The sequence below is a fragment of the Seriola aureovittata genome, chromosome 10 (genome assembly GCF_021018895.1).
Source record: "Seriola aureovittata isolate HTS-2021-v1 ecotype China chromosome 10, ASM2101889v1, whole genome shotgun sequence".
NCBI lineage: Eukaryota > Metazoa > Chordata > Actinopteri > Carangiformes > Carangidae > Seriola > Seriola aureovittata.
In genome coordinates this window covers 23,852,050-23,876,102 of record NC_079373.1, presented here as the reverse complement: position 1 = coordinate 23,876,102, position 24,053 = coordinate 23,852,050, and the positions used below count along the sequence as shown (strand labels likewise).

The 24,053-nt window shown below is 44.6% G+C and overlaps 1 protein-coding gene across 1 annotated transcript; it reads right to left on the bottom strand.

Moving 5' to 3' along the window:
• Positions 1-5,256: 5,256 nt before the first annotated feature.
• On the bottom strand, positions 5,257-10,404 carry dusp6 (dual specificity phosphatase 6). The gene is made up of 3 exons (XM_056387863.1): positions 9,335-10,404; positions 8,522-8,956; positions 5,257-7,055 (listed from the first exon to the last, which is right to left on the bottom strand). The coding sequence occupies exons 1-3, from the start codon at positions 9,735-9,737 to the stop codon at positions 6,742-6,744; spliced, it is 1,152 nt and encodes a 383-aa protein (XP_056243838.1). The 5' UTR covers positions 9,738-10,404; the 3' UTR covers positions 5,257-6,741.
• Positions 10,405-24,053: the final 13,649 nt, after the last annotated feature.

Sequence of the window (24,053 nt, the reverse complement as noted above, 5' to 3'; positions counted from 1 at the left end):
TCCTCTGAAGTCATGGATATAGGACTGTGTGTGTGTGTGTGTGTGTGTGTGTGTGTGTGTGTGTGTGTGTGTGTGTGTGTGTGTGAGCGTGTGTGAGCATGTGTGTTTGCAAATCCGCCGACAGGAAGTGTTTCAGGGTTTTTCGTTGTTTTTTTTTGCGAGCTGCTCCATCTGTTGCTTCCGACAAGGGTTTGGTCACAGCCTGTTCCCTGAGCTGGATTAATAATCTGGTCAGAGAGAGAGAGAAAGAGAGAGAGACAGAGAGAGACAGAGAGTAGGAAAGTGTGATGGTGTAAGCGATGGGATTGTGAGGATTGGCAGTGGAAATGATAGCATGGCTGGCATGCAAGAGGGGGTGTGTGTGAGAGAGTGTTTGCTCCATTTTATGTCTATGTGTTTTGAGAAAGAGCTTGTAGGCAGTGTGTGTGTGTGTGTGTGTGTGTGTGCCTTTGAAATTTTGGAACTTGTAACACGATCTGTGAGGGCAACAGGAAATTACTGGAGTGGATGAGAGGGAAGCAGTGTGACATGAGACAGGTGGGCGGGGGGTGGAGGGGTGGAGGGGGGGTACGCTGGGGGAGCTGGATGGATGGAGGGAGGGATGGACGGAGGAGGGAGAGATGAAGGGGGTGGAGGCTGCTGTCAACACGCTGTCGCTTGAGGGTAAGAGGGACAGGAACCGTTAGCAGAGGATTAGCAGGCGCGCCAAGTTTAGCCCCACAACCTCTTGCCTTTATTGTCATGGCCAAAAAGCCAGTGGGAACTGGGGCAGCGGCGCTCCACACCGAGCCCACAGCCGGACGTCGTGTCCATATTCAATCATGAAACGGATGTGGCACTCTCAAACTTCAACATGTCACTTTGCGATACACGTGAGGAGAAATAATCACTGTAGCAAAAAGTAAACAGAAGTTTATCAATTGGGTCTTTGATCTGTTTCTCAACAGTTTCGTTTCTCCAGGTGCTGATGATTTCAGACTTTGTAAAGTTACTTTTTTTTCTTTTTGGCTTGTGCTTTGCTTTGGAACAAAAACTCCCCACGCGCTGGCAACTTCGCTGCTCTAACTTGAGAATGGCGTTATTAGCAAGCACCTGGAGTTGTGAGCTATCTCCGAAAAAACACTGAACAGTCTCATGCCCCAGCCAAAATAGCATTTGGGCTGTAATTATTGCTTGTGATAGCAGGCTCTCACTTGTCATTGGCTGTTTGATTCTACCCTACAGTAAGAAAAAAGGTGTGTAGGTGGAAAAAAAAAGTTCTATCGGTGTTGCCGCAACTCCTACCGGTGACAGCAGAGCTCAATGTTAAGTGTAAGTTGATGACGCAGCATGGTGTTATCAGTGTTAAGTCCTGTTCCTCAGAGAAGTAATGCATCACTTATTCATCATTTCAGACAAACAACATATACTTCACTTACCAGCCCACCGGAGCTGTAATTAGCAGCTTTGCATGACTTTTCTATCTGTCATCTTTTCTCAGCTTTAAGAATCAGCTCAAGACCGAACTGCACTGATGTTCAGGGTTCATGTGCTCCTTGCACGCAGCCATCTGTGACTTCAGTGCAGACACATTTATGACATTTAGCTAACGAAGCACATTTCACAGATGTATGAGCTCGTCTCTCGTCTCCGGTCTCCTTCAGTCTCCCGCTCATGTAGGTGAACTAATCTCTCCAGAAGCCTGGCTCACCTCTGTACTTGCCGGTCAACCCACCCAGGACCTCAGTCCACACTCTACTCATGGCCCACTTGAAAATCTCAGAAACGTTAGTGGTCCTCATCCGACCACATTACAATACACAGGCCAAATAATGCCTTCTCGGAGCACTTTTTATTTTAATGGTAATGATTTATCCAGTTTTTACCATTGCTGTAATCTTTCAACACGCAATCAGACTGAGATAGGAAACAAGTACATGATGTGGTCTGGCTGTGACAATATAAAAGTCCCTGTCATTAGCTTAGCACAACTACAGGCCTTGATACAAGAAAAAAAGGCTAGCTATGAGTTTTTAAACATTTTCAATTTAAAGATCATTTCATTTTAAAACATTAAAAACAATTATTTATTTATTTTTATTTTTTTGTCAGCCTACTTTCAATACTTTCACACGGCCCACAGTTTGGGAACCACTGATCTATGCTGCATTTGTGCCTCAGCCTTTTCGCTCCTCCTCCTCCTGGGCGAAAAAACATAAAATGCAGCCTCAACATTCATTTTAATGAGACAACGATTCCATGGTTGTATAACTTTTGTCACAACATGATGCATTGGCCAAAAACTTGGTCTTGGCAGATTATCTTGTGACCTAAGGAGGTTGGTATTTTTATTGTTTAACTCTCTATAATTGAGAAGGAGGATAAACTTCCTGCTCTAAATCCTAAATCCTAAATTCTAAACAGAGTTTTGGCATCTGATAAGTCTTAAAACTGGACTTCCTGTATCATCATCACCTGTATCTATAGCAACAAATCAAACAAGTGCAGTCCCTTGTGTTTTTTAATGTGGTGCTATTTCTGGTCTGAACGCCTGCTTACTCTCCTCACTACTGTACATTTAACTCCAGGCCTATCACTCATCTGACCACATGTCCACATGCCGACGTGTTCCCCCCCCCCCCACCTCCCCTCACAGCCCTCACCATGACCCATGCATACGTGCTTCCAGATCCCTGTATGGCCTTCCATGTTGCAGCAGCCTTGCCGTGGTGATGCAGGTGCTGATGGGGTCTGCCAAGCCCATCTACATACCTGTCTAAAATTAGCACTGGTAGTTTCCTGTGCCCTTTAATCCTTGGCTTTAAAGCCAGTAAAAGGCCAAGCCGCAGACAGGAAGAACGGCCATGAGAGCCCCCGGGGCGCTCGGCGTGCCGCGCATACCCCGGGCCCTATTCGTCAATCACAGCCCTGCCATGACATCACGGCAGCCCATTCTAAGAATAAGAGCTTCCCAGGCCCGGCTATAGTTGGGTTTAGGTTTTGATGGACGATGGCTGACGAGACCTGTCCCTTCACCCGCAGGCTCACAGGTTTGATCCCCTGCAGCAGCCAGAGCGCCCATATCTGTCACAGTGTCCTTGAGCAAGACATTGAATTTCATGCTACTCTGAGGGCACCACTCCTGACTGAACACTTGTGCTTTTTTCAGTTAGTTTGATCACGTGCGCTGAATATTCAGCCATAACCTGATTAAGGTAATGCGCTTATCTTTTACTTTTATAAGGGTATTCAGAGGCCTCAGACGTCACATTTTTCAATATTTGGTCAGCAGATGCTTGAACCGGTTATTAGAGGAACTGCAGCACTTCACGCCGTGGAAACATTTCATGTATTCCCTGAAGCGGTGTTCTGATATTTAAATAACAAGAAATGTATAATGTTTCAATGACAATAACTGACACAATAAAGTATAAAACAAAAACAATATTGAGCAGGAAGGGGAAAAAAAACTAATGAATGAATATGCCACTAAATATTCGTGTAATATCCCTCCACAGATATCTGCCTGCAGTACTAGTGGGCATGAATTGGTACGATGAATACCACTCTGTACAGCACAAATCACTGATATACACCACTGTGTACATAAATTGAGGTTTTCTGTTTTCTGTTTTTTGCCCCTCTCATGCAAATTCTTATGGGCAATGTGGCGCATTAACAACTCTGAGACACTTAATTGAGTTAGAACAAACATTGCACTTCACTGTGTTTACTCTGCTGTTACAGTTGGACTGTAGGAGTCGTGTTATTATGAAATGATTACCCAGGAAGTGGAAAAGTATCACCTGAACTGGAAAGTGGGCAAAGGGGCGAACGCTGGCACCGACTTAAAATGCAGGAGTCTTTTTATAAATCATTTACGTCAGGACATGAGTGTGCAGGTTTAGTCCTTTGTTACATAGCCAATGATTCACTCTCTTTGTTCAGCTGTTGTACTAAAAAGTTCTAAAAAGACATGACAGAGAGACCCTCTCTTTTCCATTAATTGCTTATCTGCCACATATTATTCATAGTTGATTAATTAATGTAATGTGCTTTGGGTTTTACAAGATGTTTCTGCAGCTTCCTGCCTCTGCTGCATCTATTTTCCTATATATATTCCTTTTTTAGATCGCCTGTACTGAATATAAGGAAAAAAATATGAATGGATGCTGATAAGATGAAAAAAATTGTCTGCTTATATTTTATCTTGTCTGCTTTTGATATAAGTGAGATACTGAATCACTTGTGTCAGGATGTTTTGTGAAACTTCAGACTCTAAACTCACAAGTCGTTGTGTCTGTGCTGCCTACACTGCACTTGACTGTGTAAGTGACTCTTAGCAGATGATCACAGCGAGGCTGCTGTTTGTGTTGACTCACACACACACACTCTCTCTCAGCTTTAGTTTGAAGACTTTACTTCATGGCAGCACATGCATGCTGCACTCATTAAGGGCTCTGCAGACCCAAAGAGCTCTGTGTGATCCGGATCTATTGACTCCATGTGTTTAGTAACTTTGCATGCACAGAGATCAATGCTTCGCTCGGTCCTTTCCGTACACCCCAGAGGATTGACACACTCTGGTCACAAGTACGCGGTCTGCTTCTGCTGTTAGTCAGCATGTGTAAGACCGAGCGGCGCGGCTCTGCTGGGCTGTCAAGCAAGTTGCTGCTTGTGTGAGAACGCAATGATCCTTCGTCCCTCACCTGCGTCGTGACGATCATCTCCTCACGAGCCTCCAGGTCTCGACAGGTACACGCTGCTATGCTGGCTATCCAGTGACACCGTATCAAAGTACTTTCTGCTCCCTTTGTTTGGGGCGAATACAGAGGCCCCACCTCCAGGAAGTGCCCGAGGGGAGTGTTTGTGTGAACCCGACGCCCTCACCGCGGAGCAACCACCTGGAAAAACCGGTCAGGCTGTTTACAGCGTGACTGGAATCAGTTTGTACCTGTTGAATGGCATTTTGCAGTTTGTGAATGATTGTCACAAGAGAACAGAGTGTGCATGGCGCTTTGTTACACAAGGCAATTGACAGGACATGCTAATTCTGAGCTGGGAAATAAAGTGGGAGATGTGTCGAGTGGCATGGTTAATTAACAGCCTCATGATTCATGGCGAATGTTTTTTTTTGTTGTTGTCGTGACTTGGCCTGGTGGTTAACGCTCAGCCGTACTGCGAGCGAGGAGGCGCTTACATAAACGTGTTACTGTGGACACAGACAAAACACCAACAGATTGTATCGATGGAAAAACAGGCATGAGAAGCAGAAAGTGTAGACAAAATAGCAATTTATTAATAACTTATCTTTTCTTTACATTCGTAAGAGAGGAGTGTGGAGGGGCAGGGGGGGATTGGGGGTGGCAGAGGTCACCAAGTTGGCGTCCTCTGGAAAGAGGCCTTCTCTCTGGAGGGGGACAACACAACCCTCCGAAGCTCTGGATTCGTTTTTTTTTCTCTCATCTTGACAAAAAAAAACTGCATTTTACAGAGTTTTCCCTGAAGAGGCGAGGCAAGCAAAGCCTCCTGCTTTGTCCACGTCAGAGACTTTTAACCCTTGTGCACAGATCAGGATTACTCACATTAACCTTCAGAGATCCAGACAACACGCTTCTGACGACTATATTTCATGTGGTGCCAAATTAAAAAACAACAAAAAAAAGGTTTGGTTTGATTTTAGTGTTAAAATTTAAAAAAGAAACTCTGGGTTGCTGTAGAGAAATTGGGAAAATTGGTGAATTTTTCTCTGAAGGCTAGTGCATTAAAAACCTTCTGAGCACAAAAGTAAGGCAAACAACCAAAGTGACTTTGATTCGTGAGAGGGTGGGTGCAAAAACAAGGCCGGTTGGCTGAATTCACACGTAAAGCGATTATCAAATATATTACACATGTACACGTTTCTCCACAATTCTCAGAAAGCCTACTTGATTTTTGGCATAATAAACTTTAAACATATGAATCAATATGCAGTTTGTTTGTTTCATTTTCTACCTTTTTATATAAGCAAAGAGAATCTTCAGTACCCACTTGTTGCAAAGGGTGTATACTAGAGCAAGGCTTTTACTGTATTGTCTTTTATATTAAGATATATACACAATGTATAAATGTTTGAAAAGACTCCACAAATTGTAAAATCGAGTCCAGTATATAGTGTGCCATGTAAAGCTGAGGTGCTTCGGCCCCCACACAGGCAAGTCTTCACAGAAGACGAGGGAGAGGACGCTCCCTGAGGTCTCGGGGGCTGGAGGGTGGGGGTGGGGGGAGACCAGTGCCAGACCCCAAAACAAACATTAAAAAAGGTTTTCATTTTTAGATCTGTCCAGTTTGAACAATCATGTATCTTTGGCACACCAGCCTAGGAACTTTGAAGCATAACGTACGGCTGTCCCACAAATCACTTGAAGTTTCCTCACAATGACAAAAGAGATAAAAGACCTCAAGAGTCCAACAGCGATATAGGACTGTAGAAAGTATCTGCAACTCTTCAAACGACTCGCTTCCTCTTTTTCTGTCTTGTCTCTTTTACTGTCTCTCCTCATTTAGTCAACAGCAGCTGCATCTTGCGCCAGACAGCTTTGCTGCCCTGCAGTAACCGCGCTCGGCAGCTGTCGCCTCAAACCAGCTGTATCAATAACGTCAAGAGCCCAGTCGCACGGCAGACGACGGGAAAAAGAGAAACTTTTTTTTGCAGCTTTTCCGACAGGAGGCCCGCAAAACCTCCGGCAAAGGAGAGGAAGGGGGGGTGGCGACGGCGGAGCCTCACGTGGACTCCAGGGGGTCCAGCTGGAAGACGTTGTGGTTGGTCGGGGTGGTGAAGTAGAGCTGCTGGCTCGGCGCCGCCATGCGATTGTCGCACGGGCTCTTCAGGCCCAGCGTGCGCTCAAAGTCCAGGAGCTGGCCCATGAAGTTGAAGTTGGGTGAGATGTTGGACTTTTTCATCTTGACGATGTCATAGGCGTCGTTCATGGACAGGTTGAGCTTCTGCATCAGGTACGCCACCGTCACCGTCACAGAGCGGCTGATGCCAGCCAGGCAGTGGACCAGGACGCCGCACTTCTGGCCTCTCGCTTCATCTGGGGGGGGGGGGGGGGGGGAAGGGGGGAAACGTTATAGACCTGTTCCAACGGCAGCTAAATAAACCACACCTTAGAGCTGTGAATGATTGATTCTTTAACGACTAATCGATTCATCGTTTTCTTCTGGGAGTCAACTAAGCTTTAAAAACATTTTCCATTTTATGAATTGCTTATTTGCACTTTCAGAAATGCAAGTGATGAAAAGTCCCCCCCCCCCCCCCCCCCACACACACACACACACACACACACACACACACACACACACACACACACTTTTTTTAACAGAGACGGAACAAAACTGGCGATAAACATCTGTGACATTTAAGTCAAGCTGTGTTGGAAGTTGGAGCGGCTCCAGGGAGGGAGAGCAGCGGAAGTTATTATCCTGACTATCTCCCAGGCGTGTCAGTCAACAAACAGAGGCTGCAGCAGTAGCACACATAAACAGAGCCGACATTCTTTGGGTTTTTTTTTTGGCCTAGAGTAGCCGGCTGGGAAATTGACTATTACGGTCTATTAAACCATTCTTCCGCTTGCTAGGGTTACTCCGACAATGGTGCCATTTGGGCGTGTAAACGTAGGAGTCATGAGGGCACCCTGTCAAGGCGAACAGGATGTCAACAGGGCCTGTAAATGGCTCCTTTTGTAATGTGGAGGGGGAGAGAGGAGGAGGGGGGCAGTGCCATGTCCTAGATTACTTTCAATGCCACTTCCTTCCTGTTGCGCTCGAATTACCGCCCTCCCCCTCGCTCACTCTCCCCGTACTCCTGTTTCAACGTCGCCCTTTGTGCTGCAATTACACAAGCCCCGGGACGAGAGATAGGCCAGGATGTCTTCCATTGAAGTCAAATCATTTGTACACAGTGCATTTTAGCCTGTGCGCCATTAGAGGCAGACTTGTATTCCTCTGCCTCAAACACAATGGCCTTAATCTGCCCGCTCTGTGTGTCCCCGCCTGATTGACTGATAAGACCACGGCCAGGGACACCTCATCTAATCTCAATTGCACAATAAGAACCTAAGAACTTCCTGGCGTTGATAACACATATCAAATTAATGAGATTATGTCCCTCGCTATCTGCTGCTGTTCCCTTCACTTTGTCTGCACAATATTCAAAACAATCACAGAAGGTCTTCATGTGAGGAACTGAAGCTAATAGTGGTGAAATGATTAATCAATAATCAATTGATAAACTGGTTGCTGTTTCTCACATGTGAGGAGTTGCTGCTTTTTCTCATGTCATTGTTTATGTATATTTATAATTCTGGACTGTTGGACAGACAGAATTAGAAGAGTAGTCAATAATTTGCAGTTTCTTCATTAATAAAAAATTATCATTAATGAAAATAATCATGATTTGAAGATCTAAAAGTGAATGGATGTAAACACCAGAACGGGGGGGGGGGGGCAGTTTGCAGCCAGAGGAGCTGCAGTGTGTTTCCAGCTCTGCAGGAAAACTTACCGATGAAGCTGATGGCCTCGGGGAAGAACTGAGACAGGTTCTGGCTCCAGTGATCCGAGATGGGGATCTGCTTGTACTTAAACTCCCCGGCGTTCTCGAAGAGGTTGGGCAGGTTGGGGGTGACGTTGAGGATGTACTTGATGCCGTACTCCTCCAGCACGTCCAGGTTGGTGGAGTCCTTGGCGCAGCCCAGGTAGAGGTGCGGCAGGATCTCCACCGGGAAGGAGGGCTGCGGGTTGGACAGCGGGCTGCCGTCCGAGTCCGTGGCGCTGCTCGGGTCCCGGTCTATGTCTGACTCGATGTCTGAGGAGTCGGAGCTGATGCGCAGCCCGCCGAGGCCCAGCACCTGGGCGGTAGGGGAGCTGCTGTTCGGGGAGCCGTCCAGGTTGGTCTCGCACAGAGCTGGATACTCGGCCTGGAATTTACTGAAGCCACCTGGAGATAAAACATAGATAGATCCAATGAAGGCCGCTACATGACCGTGTGTGTGTGTGTGTGTGTGTGTGTGTGACACTGCAAAGATATTAACTATTCATCTTAACTTAACACTCATTTAGCTGCAGAATTATTTTTTCTTTACTGCAAACAGAGTTTTCATTGACTGCAGTTTCACACAGTTGTTATTTTCCAGTAACTAAATAAATTCTCTTTCACATATATTATTTTAATATGAAAACAAAATAAGATTTCACATTAAACTGCGTCTCCGTCCGTCTCTGCGCAAAAAAAAAAAAAAAAAAAAAAAAAAAATCTGCTGGTGTGAATGAACAGCAGCGGCCGCGGGGCCCTTAAATGTGAATGAACCGCACTCACCCTCCAGATAATAGGCCTTGTAGCCTTCGTCCTTCATCCTCCTCAGCAGCAGACCCAGCACCGAGCCCCCGTCCACATTCTCGTTCCACTCCCGGCTGTACTCGTCGTACAGCACGATGGTGTCCGTCTTGCACCTCCGCACGAACCTCTCCCGGTCCTCCCCGTCGGAGAGCAGCGACCGCACGGGCAGGTTGCCCTTCTTGAGCCGGCGGAGCATGAGGCTGGGTATGGCCACGTTGATGGCCGTGTCGACGTGCGACGACTCGTAGAGCTCCTGGGCCCGGCAGTCCATCACAAGCAGCCCGTCCCTGCGCGTCTCCAGCTGCTCCCGGAGCCAGCCCACCGTCTTGCTGATCGCCATTACCGAGTCGAGCTGGACGACGGGCTTGAGCTTGTCAAGCATTTATAAGCAGGAGTAAGAAAAAATGTTTTTGAGAAAGCGGGGAGCTTCCTGGCTGCAGCGGCGAGGAGGCGAGCGAGGAAACAATCTGTAGGTCTGTGTTTTCAGTCCGCTCCGCTGCTCGGAGGGCCCGCAGCAACACAAGCAACTGAGGGCAAAGGTGTAAGAAAAAACACAAAAAAGAGTGAAGTGAAAATGCAAAATCAGTCCAATAAATTCTCCCTGCAAATGTCTCTCAGTGTCCCGTGCGCTCCGGGAAGAGACCAATTAAAACACCGGTCCCCTTCACAGATTTCCCGACTGCGGGCTGCCTACACTGGCGCTCATTCATGCATCTGGTCGGAGAGAGCCTGTGTTATTTATCAATGAGTCACACCGGCCCTGCGACGGGGCTGACGCTTCCTCTGCTCTTATATAACTCCACGGATCCAAGCGCGGCGGCTTCCTACACCTCTGGGTTCCTTCTCGGAGATTCAGTGCAGACCGGTCGGCTAGAGGAGGAGGAGGGGAGGTGTAGTCTGTGGCTGCGAACCATGCGGGTTATGTCCGACTGTTTGTGCCTGCGGATGCCGCCTGTTCCCCCCTCTCTTGTCTGCGGTGTGAATCGACGCTCTGCAGGCTCTGGCTCAATGCGCTCTCTGCGGCGCCAGGCTGCTGAATGGCTACAAACAGGAGGCGCTTCATTGGATACATTATGTCGGCCGGCCAATCAGAGCGGCCCCAGGGGCGGTCGCCTTGGAAACGGGGGCCGGATGGAACGGCCCGTGTTGATGAATTGTTAATGAGTTTGTCATTCACAAAAACGGAGAGGAATTTCCGCTCCGGATCAAGTGAGTGCAAACAAACAGAAGAACTGCAGGGAGAAGGAAGGAAGAGAGGGAGGGAGGGAGAGAGGGAGGGAGGGAGAGAGGGAGGGGAGAGAGTATCAAATAAGAGTGCTAGGGGTATAAGGCCATAATAACACAAGTATATAATAAAGAAATACAAACTTTCAGAAAGTTAAAACTGAGACCTTTAAGTTTAAACTGTTGTTACAATATTATAACACCATATTAAAAATAAATTAAATATAATTATAATAAAAATTTGAATAAAAAACATTTTATTTTGGCACAAATATGAGAATAAAGACAAAGTATGTGTGGCTGATTTTTTTATTGGAATAACAAAGGATGAAGAAAATCACCTTTTCTTTTTAACGACAGGCTTTTTTATAACGACCTGCAGACGTGTTATGATGGAGAAACTCTCTTTTTTCTGGCCTTCATTCAGAGAGGTCAAAGGTCGGAGTCACACAACAGGTGGAGCAAGATCTCCATGAAATATTAGTCCCTCCGACTCCATCTTTTCTCAAACTCAAGTGAGTGTTGTGTCATCTTGTCACTTGGTTTGCATAACTTTGCATTGTGGTGAGACAGTAGATTTGGATCAGGCTGGTAGAGAACATACACCCCACAGGATGTTGTAATGCAAATTTCATGCTATAAGAGCAGATCCTGAATTTACATACATTCACCTAGACTTTATATACACGGTGATTCCAACAGCCTCTGTATGAATAACATGGTCAAAACAATAAATGTCCTTCTGTACAGCGCAGACTCTCCAGTGTTTGTGTATCTTTTCATCAAAAGCATGTGAAACAAGCAGCAGAATAATCCAGCTCCGTGACATTCACACAACAGACCTGGAGCTATTTCTGTCTGCTCAGCCTTCACCAGGCTGAAGAGGCTCTGCAGTGCATCAGTATGTCACTGTCACTGTCTCTGCCTCCTCCTCACTCAACCCACTGAAGCACAATCACTTTCATATTCCTGTAACACTGATGTTAATGATCTTAAATGTCCACTCTAACATTTGTAGCCGTGACCTCGGGTTCAACAAGCTGTTAGTAATATTTCTATGATATTCCAGGATTTCTGGGTCTTTTTTTCGTACATTGACACATTCGCATCATCAGTCGCACTTTTAACGCGGACATACACGCGCGCGCGCGCGCGCGCGCGGAGCGGTCGGTCCACACCGGGGTCATCATCACAGGCCGCTGATCGCCTCCCATCGGCCCGTTAATGGCCTCCACACAAAAACTAAATACGTTTGCGCACCAAACAAAAGACGCATTTCCACCGGTTGCTGGTTTTTATTTATTTATTTATTTTATCGCCATCTGCGCCTTTACAGCCGAATGTAAACACACACAAAGGCTTTTTAATTGATGACCTGTTGATCTAATATCACTCCTCCAGAGCTCTAATTAACTTCGCACTGTAGGGACAAGCAAACACCTTCATCAGATTAAAGGAGGTGATATCATGTGGAGTGACAGCTGCAAGATAAATTACATTAGGAGGCTGACGAACCTGCAGGAATTCATCTTTTAAATGAGTTTATATGGAATATATAGAAACTACAGCCATGAAAAGTCAAGGAAATTGAGAAAAAATGAATAAGAATACTTACTAGTGAGTCAAAAAATGTATAATTTAGTACAGTTCTTACAAGGTAGACAAAAACATTAAGGTACTGAAGTATGCAGCATACTTAAGTTTTATTTTGAAACTTCATATTCTTACAGCAGAATTATGAGCATATAAAATAGGGAGGTTTGGTTCAAGGAGAAAAAAAACTTGCAATTGTAAGATAAGTGGATTTATTTATTTCCTGTCTAAAAGAGTAAAGATATCAACTCTCTCCAGGTGTCATGTGGCAGTCTGCGTAGGCACGACAAAGTAGCTCATACGGTGAGGTGTGCGCCCTTCGTCGACAGCAAGGTTTCATTTCTTCCTGTAAACAGTATTCGTGCATCCTGTCTCACACAATGCACCGCCACCATCGTCTCTGTGAGCTTGATAGCATCTGTGTGCAGGAGGATTTTATCAAGCAGCTGACAACATCCTCTCAAAGACGATGTGCAGATTCATCATTTCAGGCTTTTTACTCTCAGTACACAGGGAAACCAAAGAGAGATTCCCTCTGCTGTTTAGGGACACGACCACAGTGGCGACCAGGACTAGACTGGGAAACGGTTTCATTGCACTCGGCATCAGTTGGATAATGGTTTTAAGTCAATGTAATCCAAACAACCGTGTTCACAACATCTCTTATCTTTGCTTTTGCACGTAAGATATGAATCTGCAGAGTGGAAAGTACAATATTTCCCACTTATATGTGCACGACAATTAGAAAATACTTTCTTCACGGTCTGAAAATGCAGCTCCTACTCGCTTTATACCAAGTGCACAACACCTCAAACCATCAGCCACATCCTCACTGTTGATGCCGCACATTATAGGTCAGTTATCCGGACCAGAGCACAATAAGAGACAAATAGATTTTCAGTGTCTGTGCAAAAAAAACCCCAACACATTTCTCTTTCTTGCACTTTACAGGATTATTAGTCTCATCTTCACATACTGACATATTTGCTGCTAAATGAACTTTTACATTTTAATGCTCAAGAGAAATTAAGTTGTTTCCATAACAGATTCTTTTGTGATTAATTTCCCAGCCAGAAAATCTCTAAACAGAATTAAGGCAATAATGGGCCATAAAACTCCCTATAAAACTCTTCTTTTCAGTTTAGCAGCAGATGCATTCAATGAAACAAGTCATTTAACAGAACAAGGTGAAATTGTGGAGCAGCAGTTGTGTTTTTATGTGGCTGTGATCAGGTAGGACCGTGTCTCACTGCGGCGCCATCAGAGAGTTGAAAAGCCGATCTGGTACCAACCTCTTATAGTTGTAGACCAGCGGCTTGAAGTCTGTAAATGTAATGAAATGTGTAGGTGTGTTTGGATTCATGGGGACAAATGTGTCTCATTCCTCTTCATCAAGTATGCTTGGATTTCTTTCACACACACACACACACAATAGAAGCAGACGACTCCCAGCAGCCCCTCTTTTCACTCGGTACCTGCGTGTGTCTGTGTGTGTGTGTGTGTGTGTTGTATCCCTGCCAGTGTCTCTGTAGCGTGTTAGCATATAAAGTGTGTAGCAGCCCTGGTGTTAACATTGGCCCTTTGGCCCCTGCGGCACGCCCCCCCCCCCCCCCCCCCCCCCCCCCCCCCAGCATGACAGAAGTCCGTCTGAAAGGAGCCAAGCTGTTTCTATTCACCTCCAAATGAATTCTGCTCTCATTCACCAGCAAACGCCCCCCCACCCTCCCTCAACGACCCCCCCTACTACCTCCTCCTCCCTGCTGCTCGCCCCATTCTTCTGCCTCTGCCTCCTTTTTTTTCTTGCCCTTGGCCGCCTCATAGCCTTCCTCTCGCTTTGTCCCTGTCATAAAATGTACAATCACATTAAATATGTCAGAAACTGCTGATTTTGACCCAACCTGTGGAAATGCTGCATGTCACTACAGTGCAGGTGTCGAACCTGAGACCGACTTCCGTCCTCTATATAGTGCCGCAGAGATGACTTGTAGACCAACCCGGAAGTCAGCAACACCCTGGTTCCCTCGACAAAAAGCCAATGGGACTTTTACACTAGCTTTTGGATTACTGGAGAAAATTAACTCTGTGACAAACAAACTTTTATGAAACATGTTTTGTTCAGCAAGATAATCTTCACAAATAAACTCCACTTTATGATGTTTGAAGCCAAAAAATACAATCGCCATAAGTGAAAAGCTAAAGTTAGGCAATTAAAACTCAACATCACCGCCACTAAACTTCTAACCTGCAGTTTAGCTCTCGACTCTTCTACAAAAGCCTCTCCCCTTACAACGTTAGTAGAGTTTGTAAAGGTGGACTGGTGAGTAGATCAGTTCTCCTGTTTGGCGTGAGCACGTTATATAACCTCTGTCGTCTCATTCAGCCAGTTGTTGGCAACCGGCCTTTTTTAAGGGACGTAAAAGCTTAAAGAAATCGTGACTGGGGTATTTACTGACATATTTTATGTCTTAGAATAAAACATGAAAATGTCTTGAGCTTGTGTTTTAACCACAGGCCTTATTTCAATCATCTAACTGAAAAGCCATTCAACAAACGAATCGACCTCGGGAGCAGGGAACTGGACTGAACTAATTTGCGGGTTTCGGGACTCATTCCTGTGGCGCTACGTATAGCATTGTCAAGTAATTTTCAAGAAGTTCATGAAATGCCAAAACAATGGAAATCTTTGTCCTGGCAACAAACAACACATTTGTACATCATGGACAAGGTCTTGGTAAGAGTTCCGTTCATGCACTGACAGAGATTTAATCAGTATTTTATGTTGCGAGCACAAAGAGAGGGTCAGAGGTGACATTTCTGCCCTCTGACAGTTTCAGCGTTGTGGCGAAAACACAGTGACCCGTCACTGATTTCACAGATTTTTGCTGAAAATTGAAAATCTATTAAACAATTTCATTTGGCTATTTCTACACTTTTAGATATAATGCAACCTGTCACCAGTCAGTCCAAGCAGGTCAATAGATTCTTTGTTGATTTCCCCCTTCAGAGACTCGGTCCTGTTGACGTGTTTACCATTGTATTCTACCCCTGGAAAACCCCAGGCTTTTTCTCGTCATTGCTCCGCTCCTTTCATTTCCTCCTGCCCGAATGACTGTAGTTCATGTCCTTGTTGCTGGTCTGTGTTTTTTTGCTTCTCTTTGCTGTATTTTAATGAGTCACGTTCCCCTCAATGCCACCGTTTCATTTTTTAAGATCCTGTCTCTCTCCTCTCTCTCTACATTTACATTACAATCGGTTCACATTTCCACATTGATTGACTTAATGAGTGAAGATGAATGAGTAGAATGAGCTTCAATTACCAGCTGACCAGAAGCAGAGAGTTTAAAGGTCAGCGTCACTTCTTCTTCATTACTGCTGGTTAGAACATGTTCGTTAAGAGATTCCAGTCAGCAGCGAAGTTTCAGTTCTAATGAGTTATCTTTGTTAAACTACGCGGATAGTCAGTTAAATATGTTTAGATCGTCTCTGACACTACATTTCCGACTTAAAGGCTCTGTTATTACCTGGCATTAACATGCGTCTTGGGTGATCTCATCACAAATGGACAGCTCTAAGCACATCGATTCACACCTGCATTAGAATGCGTCTTCGCATACGTCTCGATTGACCACTTATGTCTCACTTCCCTGCTTTATATGCAAATAAACATGTACGTGATTTCTGTTTACAAAGACGAAACCAGCGGGAAGCAACAATGCACACTCCCTGTGCCTAGTCTGCTGGAAATTAAAAGAAGAAATCAAGACGATACAGGCTGGGTCTATTTCTTGGCACGTTCTAGGCGAACTAAATCGGCCAAGATGTTCGACGCACTCGTCACGTATTTCTATGGGCTTTCCGAACTTTTCAGATGTTGCGATTGGTGCGCGATTGAGTACATACTTTTGCTTCAGTGTGGTCCAGGACATGTTGGCATACACACTGTTAAGAGAATGTGGCCACGTGCGGCCCAGACCGCCTTCGAATGTTACCTGGACGATCGGATCTCAATGTGTCGTCAACGCGGTGGGTACGAACGGGGCCCTAATAGAAACACCTGTTCTCTAAAGGTGAGCAAAGCGGGGTCAGTGCACCCCTCCGACCCCACCCGCTCCTCTCATTCAACAGCTAATCTTGTCCCCCTCCTTGTTTCTTTAACACAGGCTGCTTGTCTTAGACAGGGAAATCCTTTGTCCTCAAACAAAGACTCACCACATGCACTAATCAGGTCTGGAGCAAGACCTGTCTGTGTGTGTCTGTGTTTGTGTGTGTGTGTGTGTGTGTGTGTGTGTGTGTGCAGATGTATGCCTATGCCTATGACACATGCTGAGGAAGTGAGTATGGCTTATCATTGAATTTATTGTGTGAGAACGACAGAGAGGCAGACAGCAGCAGACAATGAGAGAGTGTCTATTGCGAAATACTAAAGTTAGCACATGATGCACAGGAAGTCTGTTTGTTTTTTGTGCTTGAAAGAAGAACGTTGTATTTACCATGAGCAGTGCTGCATACAATGACTACACACACACACACACACACACACACACACAAACAAACAAAAGAAAACCAAAAGCAAACAATTAAATCTTAAAACTTGGAATCAAGTTTTAAGAACCTAATGGCCAAGTATCTCCGGATACTCCGAAGTTACTTTGTGTCCCATTCACACCTGGTATTAACATGCAAATCTGTATGGGAATTGTTCATGAGAGAAACATGTCAGTGCAGGTGTAAATCCATGCAGAGGTCACTGAAATCACACCATGAATGTCAAAGACGTATAAATGTTGTATCATTATCAGAGTAAACAAAGCTGTAACAAGCTTCAAGCTCTCTTTAAATTGTACTTTCAAGTTTTGTGCATGAACCTTCTGTGTGAATTTGCAGTGACTTTGTTTTCAGTGCAGGAAACATCAGAGTAGTTGTTTTTCTTCTTTGTGCTCTCAGCGAAGTGTGTGCAGGTGAAACTGTGCGTCAGCAATCAACAAGCTGAACCTCTTCAAATGTTGATCTCTGGAGGTGTGCACTGGCCTGTGACGCGACGCTGGCGCAAAAGTGACGCAAACGCAACACAGCGCGGAGGCAAGACAATGCGATGTGAAAGCCAAGGAACGCGGGAGTCAAAAGAAGAGAAAGGCTTCGCGGCGTGACGACAAGGAGACGTTAGTGATGGAGACGGATTCTTTCGAAAGCTCTTGGCTGAGGTTGAGATTAGCAGAGACAACTACTCAGGTGGAGCTGCTCGGCTCCTGCTCGCAGATAACAACCACATGCTTCCTGCTCTTATCACGCCGATTGTATCTGTGCAGGGGCAGGAACGCTCACCAGAGCAACACACACACACACAAACACACAAACTCACAGGTGAACAGCACGCGATGATGATGACTACTCATTCTGTACATGCTGTTCTTTTGGAAACTCTGTCCTCAGGTTGTTGTTTTTTTACTGCAGGAAAACTGGCTTTGGGCTTTTTCTTCAGTCTGACATGGTTTCAGAGAGTCGGGTTTGAAGCTGCTTTCAAACTTTTCAGATGTTTTTATTCTTAATCTGACTCAGTTTGAGGCCTTTGTATAAACACTTTTAAACATTTATAGAGTGCTGCAGGAATAAGTCCTAAAATCTCATAATTAGTTAGCCTTTTAGCATTTCCTGTTACCTCATCCCTGGTCTGTGGGTTAACACAAGCTCAAGACATTTTCATGTTTTATTCTACCACTTAAAATCTGTCAGTAAATTCCACTTGTGATTAATTTAAGATGTTATGTCTCTTGAAAAAAGACAGTAGCTAAGAAGTGGCTGAATGAGACTCAAAAGTCATCACAGCTAACAAAACACGTGTTTATCCTCACAATTTTGCAAACTATTACTAACTTTGTGAGAGGAAGGGCTTTTGTAGAAGAGGTACGCGCAAAATCAAACTACAGGTTGGTTTAGTTTGTTTGTAGCCTAGCATTAGCTTCTTCCTTCTGGCGATTGATTCTTCAAAAGTCATAATAACGGTGTTCATTTGTGAAGATCATCTTGCTAAATCAAAACTTCTGTTTATCACAGAGTTTATTTTCTGCAGTAATCCCCCCCAAAAAATCCCATTGGCTTTTTCGTCGAGGGAACCAGGGTGGTGCTAATTTCCAGGTTGGCATATAAAAACAGTCATCCTTCCTATATTGTCCTAAAATGAACTAGTTCCTTATGCACTTTTTCTTTTTCATTTCCACCATGTCTTTGTAAAGACAACAACACAGTGTCTTGTTCCCTGTGAAGAATCAAGGACCAAAATTGGAGGTGCCTGAGGAATGCATGTAAACTTCCTGAGTTACCAAAAAGGTTCATGCTTAAGTTCCTGTTGATGGAAGGGAGCCATACATGTGTGGAGTATATCACTAAAACCATCACAATTAAAGGAAACGTTAAAATGCTAACAATGTGTAAACAACGTGGACATGTATCCACTTCAGGGTGGTTTCAGGAGCAGCTTGTTTTAACACACTGGATGTAGAATTTTTTTTCAGACCTGTTCAGCCCACAGCCAGATCTTGTCTCTGCTGCTGTCTCCACCACCCATTCACACTATTCACATTCAAATCAGGGCATCACATTTACACCTACAGCACCTGGACACACACACAAAGACACAGACAAGTAGGCGCATGTTTCCTGTATTGTGCAAACTTGTCTTACTAGTTCTTACACACACTTTTTCCTCTGTAGTAGCCTGTTTTTGTGACCACAAATGAAAAAATGTCTAGAATCTGTTTACTTGTCTTCTGAATGATTTGTACAACATGCTCTCAGTTATTATAATATTTATGTTTCTGTCACACTGCCCAGTGTACATTCATCCAAAATCAAGTTTCAGGGAGATTTCTGTGAATTGCTTTGTCAGAGATATATAAAAACTGAAAAGTACACACACACACACGCGCACACACACACACCCACTTTGATTTCCATAGAAGTTCCCTACAGCTGTTTCGTGACAGCCCCAGACACACACACACACACACACCCCGGTCTGAGCTCTGTGAAGACAATGGCGGCTCCAGTGTTATCAACACCTCCATCACTCTGTCTCTGCATCGCCTCACTGCTGTCCTGCTTCAGTGTGTGTGTGTGTGTGTGTGTGTGTGTATGTGTGTGTGTGTGTCACAACAGACGTGAGAGGCTGGGGATTGTGTAGAGGGTTTGGTCAGCTTCAATAAAGGGTTGCACTCACATACTGCTTGTGTGTGCGCGTGTGTGTGTGTGTGTTTGACCCACAGAGAGGATTTCCCTTCACTGGGTGTCCACTTCCCTCTGCCTTTAGCCCATTTCTGTCACTCTTACAGATACTAAACAGGCAGACTGCTCCTGCCCGTTTTCTCTCTGAAGCTTTCTGGCATGTTTAACACTCAGTATGTCATTTACCTTTCAGCTCAGATGGGACAGTTGTTTTCTTAACTTACCTCTATGAAGGAGGGGTGGGGTTTGCAGTATTTTTCTCTACCTGTCGGAGCTAAAGCTGGTTGGAATCAAGTCGACAACAGTGACATTGCACTTTCTCGTCAGATTCAGCCTTTGAGCACGTTCACTGCTCCTTGTGCCACAGTCAGGAGTTCCTAAATGGAAATAGTAGAAAATAATCACATCATCTGCATATATAATGATATATGCTAGGGCATTACCAAAAGTTTAAGTGCAAACGCCCCTCAAAGCTTACGTTAAAAGAGCTATTTGTAAGTCTTGCTATTGCCACATAGCCAACGTTAGCATTAACAGCTGTTTACTTGCCAGCCTAAAAAAAATTATGCAAGTTCAGCATCAAGCTTCATTCCTATACTCACTGAGAGCTGTATCCAGAGGTGGACAGCAACCCTCTTGTTCTGCTTCTATTTCTATCACTTCTTTTCTTGTACAGAAGTTAGCATGCTAACCAGCTAGCCCCAGTCCAGTTGGCCCGTCTCATCATTTTCTGATACCAAGTCACTGTGGCGACCAATCTGCCCGGGAGAAGTAGCGCTGCTCAGAGGGCGTGCTAAAACCTCATGTCCTGTAAACGCAACAATGGCTGAATCTCTTGGCAAAACTGGTAAGTAAACAGCTGTTAATGCTAACATTGGCTATGTAGCAATAGCAAAACTTACAAATAGCACCTTTTAAACACAGTAGCAGTCATTTATACACTATTTACTCAAATTACACATTTACCCTTGCAGTTAAATAAGATTGCAAATTAAAGCAGATGGTTCTTTAAAAAAAAAAAAAAAACAGAAACTAATTGTGACACTCGCTTTAGAAATCAACCCTACAAACAATTGAAACTGTTGGCCACACATTGCATCTATCTATTCCAAAATGCACCCGTAATACATTTTGAATTCAGATCTCAGTTGTGGTATTTTTGAAGGTGAGGAAAGATTTCTTTTTATTACAGGTTAATGTCAATCCCATCCCACAGCAATGGCTGTTGTCCAAAAGTAAGCAAGTCAACTGGCACCCAGATCCATATTATTTTGGTAACACAGGCGTATCTACTGTTGCGGTCAGTGAGTTGTTTTTTTTTTTTTTGTAAGATAGCAAAAGGAAAAGTGATGTTTTTAGAGTGCATAATGATTTTTCTGATTTACATAACATCATTAGTGTGTTTGCAACCTTTGAGGAGTGAAATTGCCAAAACATTTCCACTTGGTGATAGTATAAACTGTTGGGTGCCAGATGGGAGGGGCTTGACTTTACACAGAGACAGTGTGAAGTCGATTCAACAGGTAAATGATCAAATCAAATAAATAAATATTAAGAAATATATGGCCTCATCAGTTCTGGTGTTTATTTCAGTTCATTGATCACCAAACTCAATCAGCTTCACCTGGGCCAAAACGGAGGTGGTGAATTTGCTTCTGCTGGGATGGAACGCTCCTTTCTATTGTACCCAATAATCAAGATTTACATCAACAAGACAGGCTGATTTTTTCATTTTAAAATCTTGCCAAGTGCATTTTCAAGATATGGGGGTCTCTATGTGCGATGTTGTGTTTTCCGTGGGCAGGTGATGGAAAAGTTGGGGTGTTTTGTTGCTGGTTCGAGTGGACAAAAAGTCCTGTTTACCTGCACTTTTGACTTGTGCGGTCCAGTGAAAACAGGAAGCGTCAGACTGAAGGGTGTCCTTCGAGAGCAGGTCCGCAAACAAACAGACCCGCTGGAAACAGACGAGTACAAGCATGGGGAAAACAGGAAACACAGATGGGGGATGGGTGGGGGGTGGGGGAGTTTCACAATGTTGAGCTGTGAAAGTGTGTGTGTGTGTGTGTCCTGTCTTGTACTATATGTGTGTGGTAGCGGTGATTATTTCTATTCACTTTTGTGACTCCATTTCGAGAGGAAACGAGAACGAGGAGGAGAGAGCACAGACAAGAGGAAAAGATCAACAGAGAGCGACACTGAAAGACAATAAGAGAGACACAAGGGGAGAGAAACTATTGTATAGCATCGAGTAACGATTTGTCCAAAAAAGGTCATCTCTCCTGCATGGATCCACTTTGTTTCTCTTAGCAAAACATCGCTGACATTCCTCGTCAGGCCACATGGGAACAGAGAGGGCGTGTTTCAGTTTCTTAACAGCTGTACAGACATGTATAGACGTCAGCCAGTGGTCTCAATATACAGGCAACAGTCAAAACAACACCTACCGGACATGTATACAGTCTGGCTGATTCTGGCTTTGCTTTCCTTTACACACACATTCACCTGCAGAGAGAGCCAGGCCATTATTTGAAGTAGGATTATAGTAGACATAGGCTCCCTGTTTTCTGAGCTGGTCCCATTTTAATTTGCTGTTCATTCAAACTGGGCACATTTACATCTCCTCAGCTTCATTTACATCAATACATCACACATTATCATGTCTGCTCACTGGTTATTTTGCTGCAGGTTCCACATTAAAATCTGTCCAGTGGCTCAAAGAGTATAATTTCTCCCCTTTCCTGAGAGGCTTTTAATGTGAAGCATCTTGTTTTTGGTTTCATTGAGAGTATAAGGCACCAAATTTATCTGTTTTTGCCCGTTATTTGGATTCGACTGTAATTTGTGTACCAGCATTTATCTGATAACTTACGGCTAAGGCAGTTAGCATTAGCAATGGATTTTACCATGTATTTACCATGTATTTACGATACGATTTTGCTTCTGCTGGTGTTTATCTGAAACTGTGCACTGGGGACTTTTAACAAATTAAACTTTCCTCTCCTAATCAAGAAGCACTGGCCGACAGCTGTGACCGAAAACAACGAGAACAACAATAACAGTTGAAAATCTGCAGATTGTGATGCATTACATCCAGACAACAGGGGTGCATCCGCTCTTTAAGTCCTGGACGAACACAACGCTCATTGTGTCGCCGTAATCCAAACTGCGGCGTAAACAAGGCAGACGGAGCAACACTCAGCATCATCCGACCTCAACCGCAATGCTGATGTAATTAAATTTGTCTCATCCCTTCCTGACAAACATCCAGGAAAAAAATTATACACAGGAACACAGCAGTTAAAATGGCATGTTGCCCAAACCCCACACGCACCGAGATCATCCTCCAAAATGTTTTGTTTTTAAGTTAAATTATTGTACATCATTGTATTTTAGTGTGTTTTTTTTAAATGACTTCCTGTTTGTGCATTAGAAGCAAGTCAAATCTAAACAGTTAGAAGTCTGGTTACACCTAGATTTTGTAATAGTTTTTTTTGTGTGTGCTACATGTCTTTTGGCCTTATGGGAGCTGTAGCTGAGGAATGCTAACAATGTGACTGCTCTTTTCTCTTAGTCCAAATGATGAAGTGTCCAGATCTTACTGTCCGGCACAGCAGTAGAAACCAGAGACAAAATGATAAAACAGAGGTGTGAAAACCAGTGGAAAAGACGCTCACCTGGAAGTGGAGCTGTCTGTTAAATGACCTGACTCATTTGTCTTGGTAACGTTTACTCAGTATATTTTAAAGGTGCAAGCGTTTACTCCAATTCTACACCAGTTACTCAGGTTCACTGCTCACCTCTAGATCAAACTATCTACTACGACGAATAGTTTGCCTGTATTGAGTCAGAACAAAAGACAACAAAACGCAGCGTGATAGCGGGTGATGAGGTCTGAACTTGTTGCATTCCGGCGCCACGTGGCCTCCTCTCAGCCTCTGTATAATATCCCAGTCATCCCCCCACACGCCAGGAAATGAGTCGCGACGCACAAGTTCAGACAAGACCTGAACCTCGCTCCTTCGACAGCTGTTTCAATATCACACACACACACCCACACACACACACACACACACACACACACACACACACACACACAGGTATCCCTCACATGCATGGGTCTGGAGCTTCCCATGCAAGTAAGGCTGAAGTATGGGAGGAATGCGGTAAACAGTGGGAAAGGAAGGAGGCCCTGAAGCAGCGTGGGTAATGGCCCCCCCAGAGCCGGGGATGATGGGATGGTGAGCAGGATGAGAGCCATTATGTGGTTGTTTGTTGCCGATTTGCTGGTTGTTGTGTGACCTTAAGTGACGAGGCCCCTTTAATTAGGCCTCTGTTGGAGTTATTACTATGAGCATCTGGTTGGTGGCACAAACCAGAGGAGGAAGAGCTGCAGGACTGAGAGGTGGATGTTACACAGTCGCATCCATGTGGAATTATGCTGCCTCGAGATATAAACAGGGAAATCCTGTTTGGATTTTATGATTTAGTTTTCCAAGGCGCTGACAGCAAATAGATGCGTGGAGATACAAACAACCGATGTGTTGGAATGTCTCGCAAATACAATATACAGTATGTGGACTCACACAGCAACCGGGTTATCCCGAGGAGAAGGCCCGTAAAGGTCTATCAATCTGTGCCAAAGACTTAGAGTCTGACTACAGTC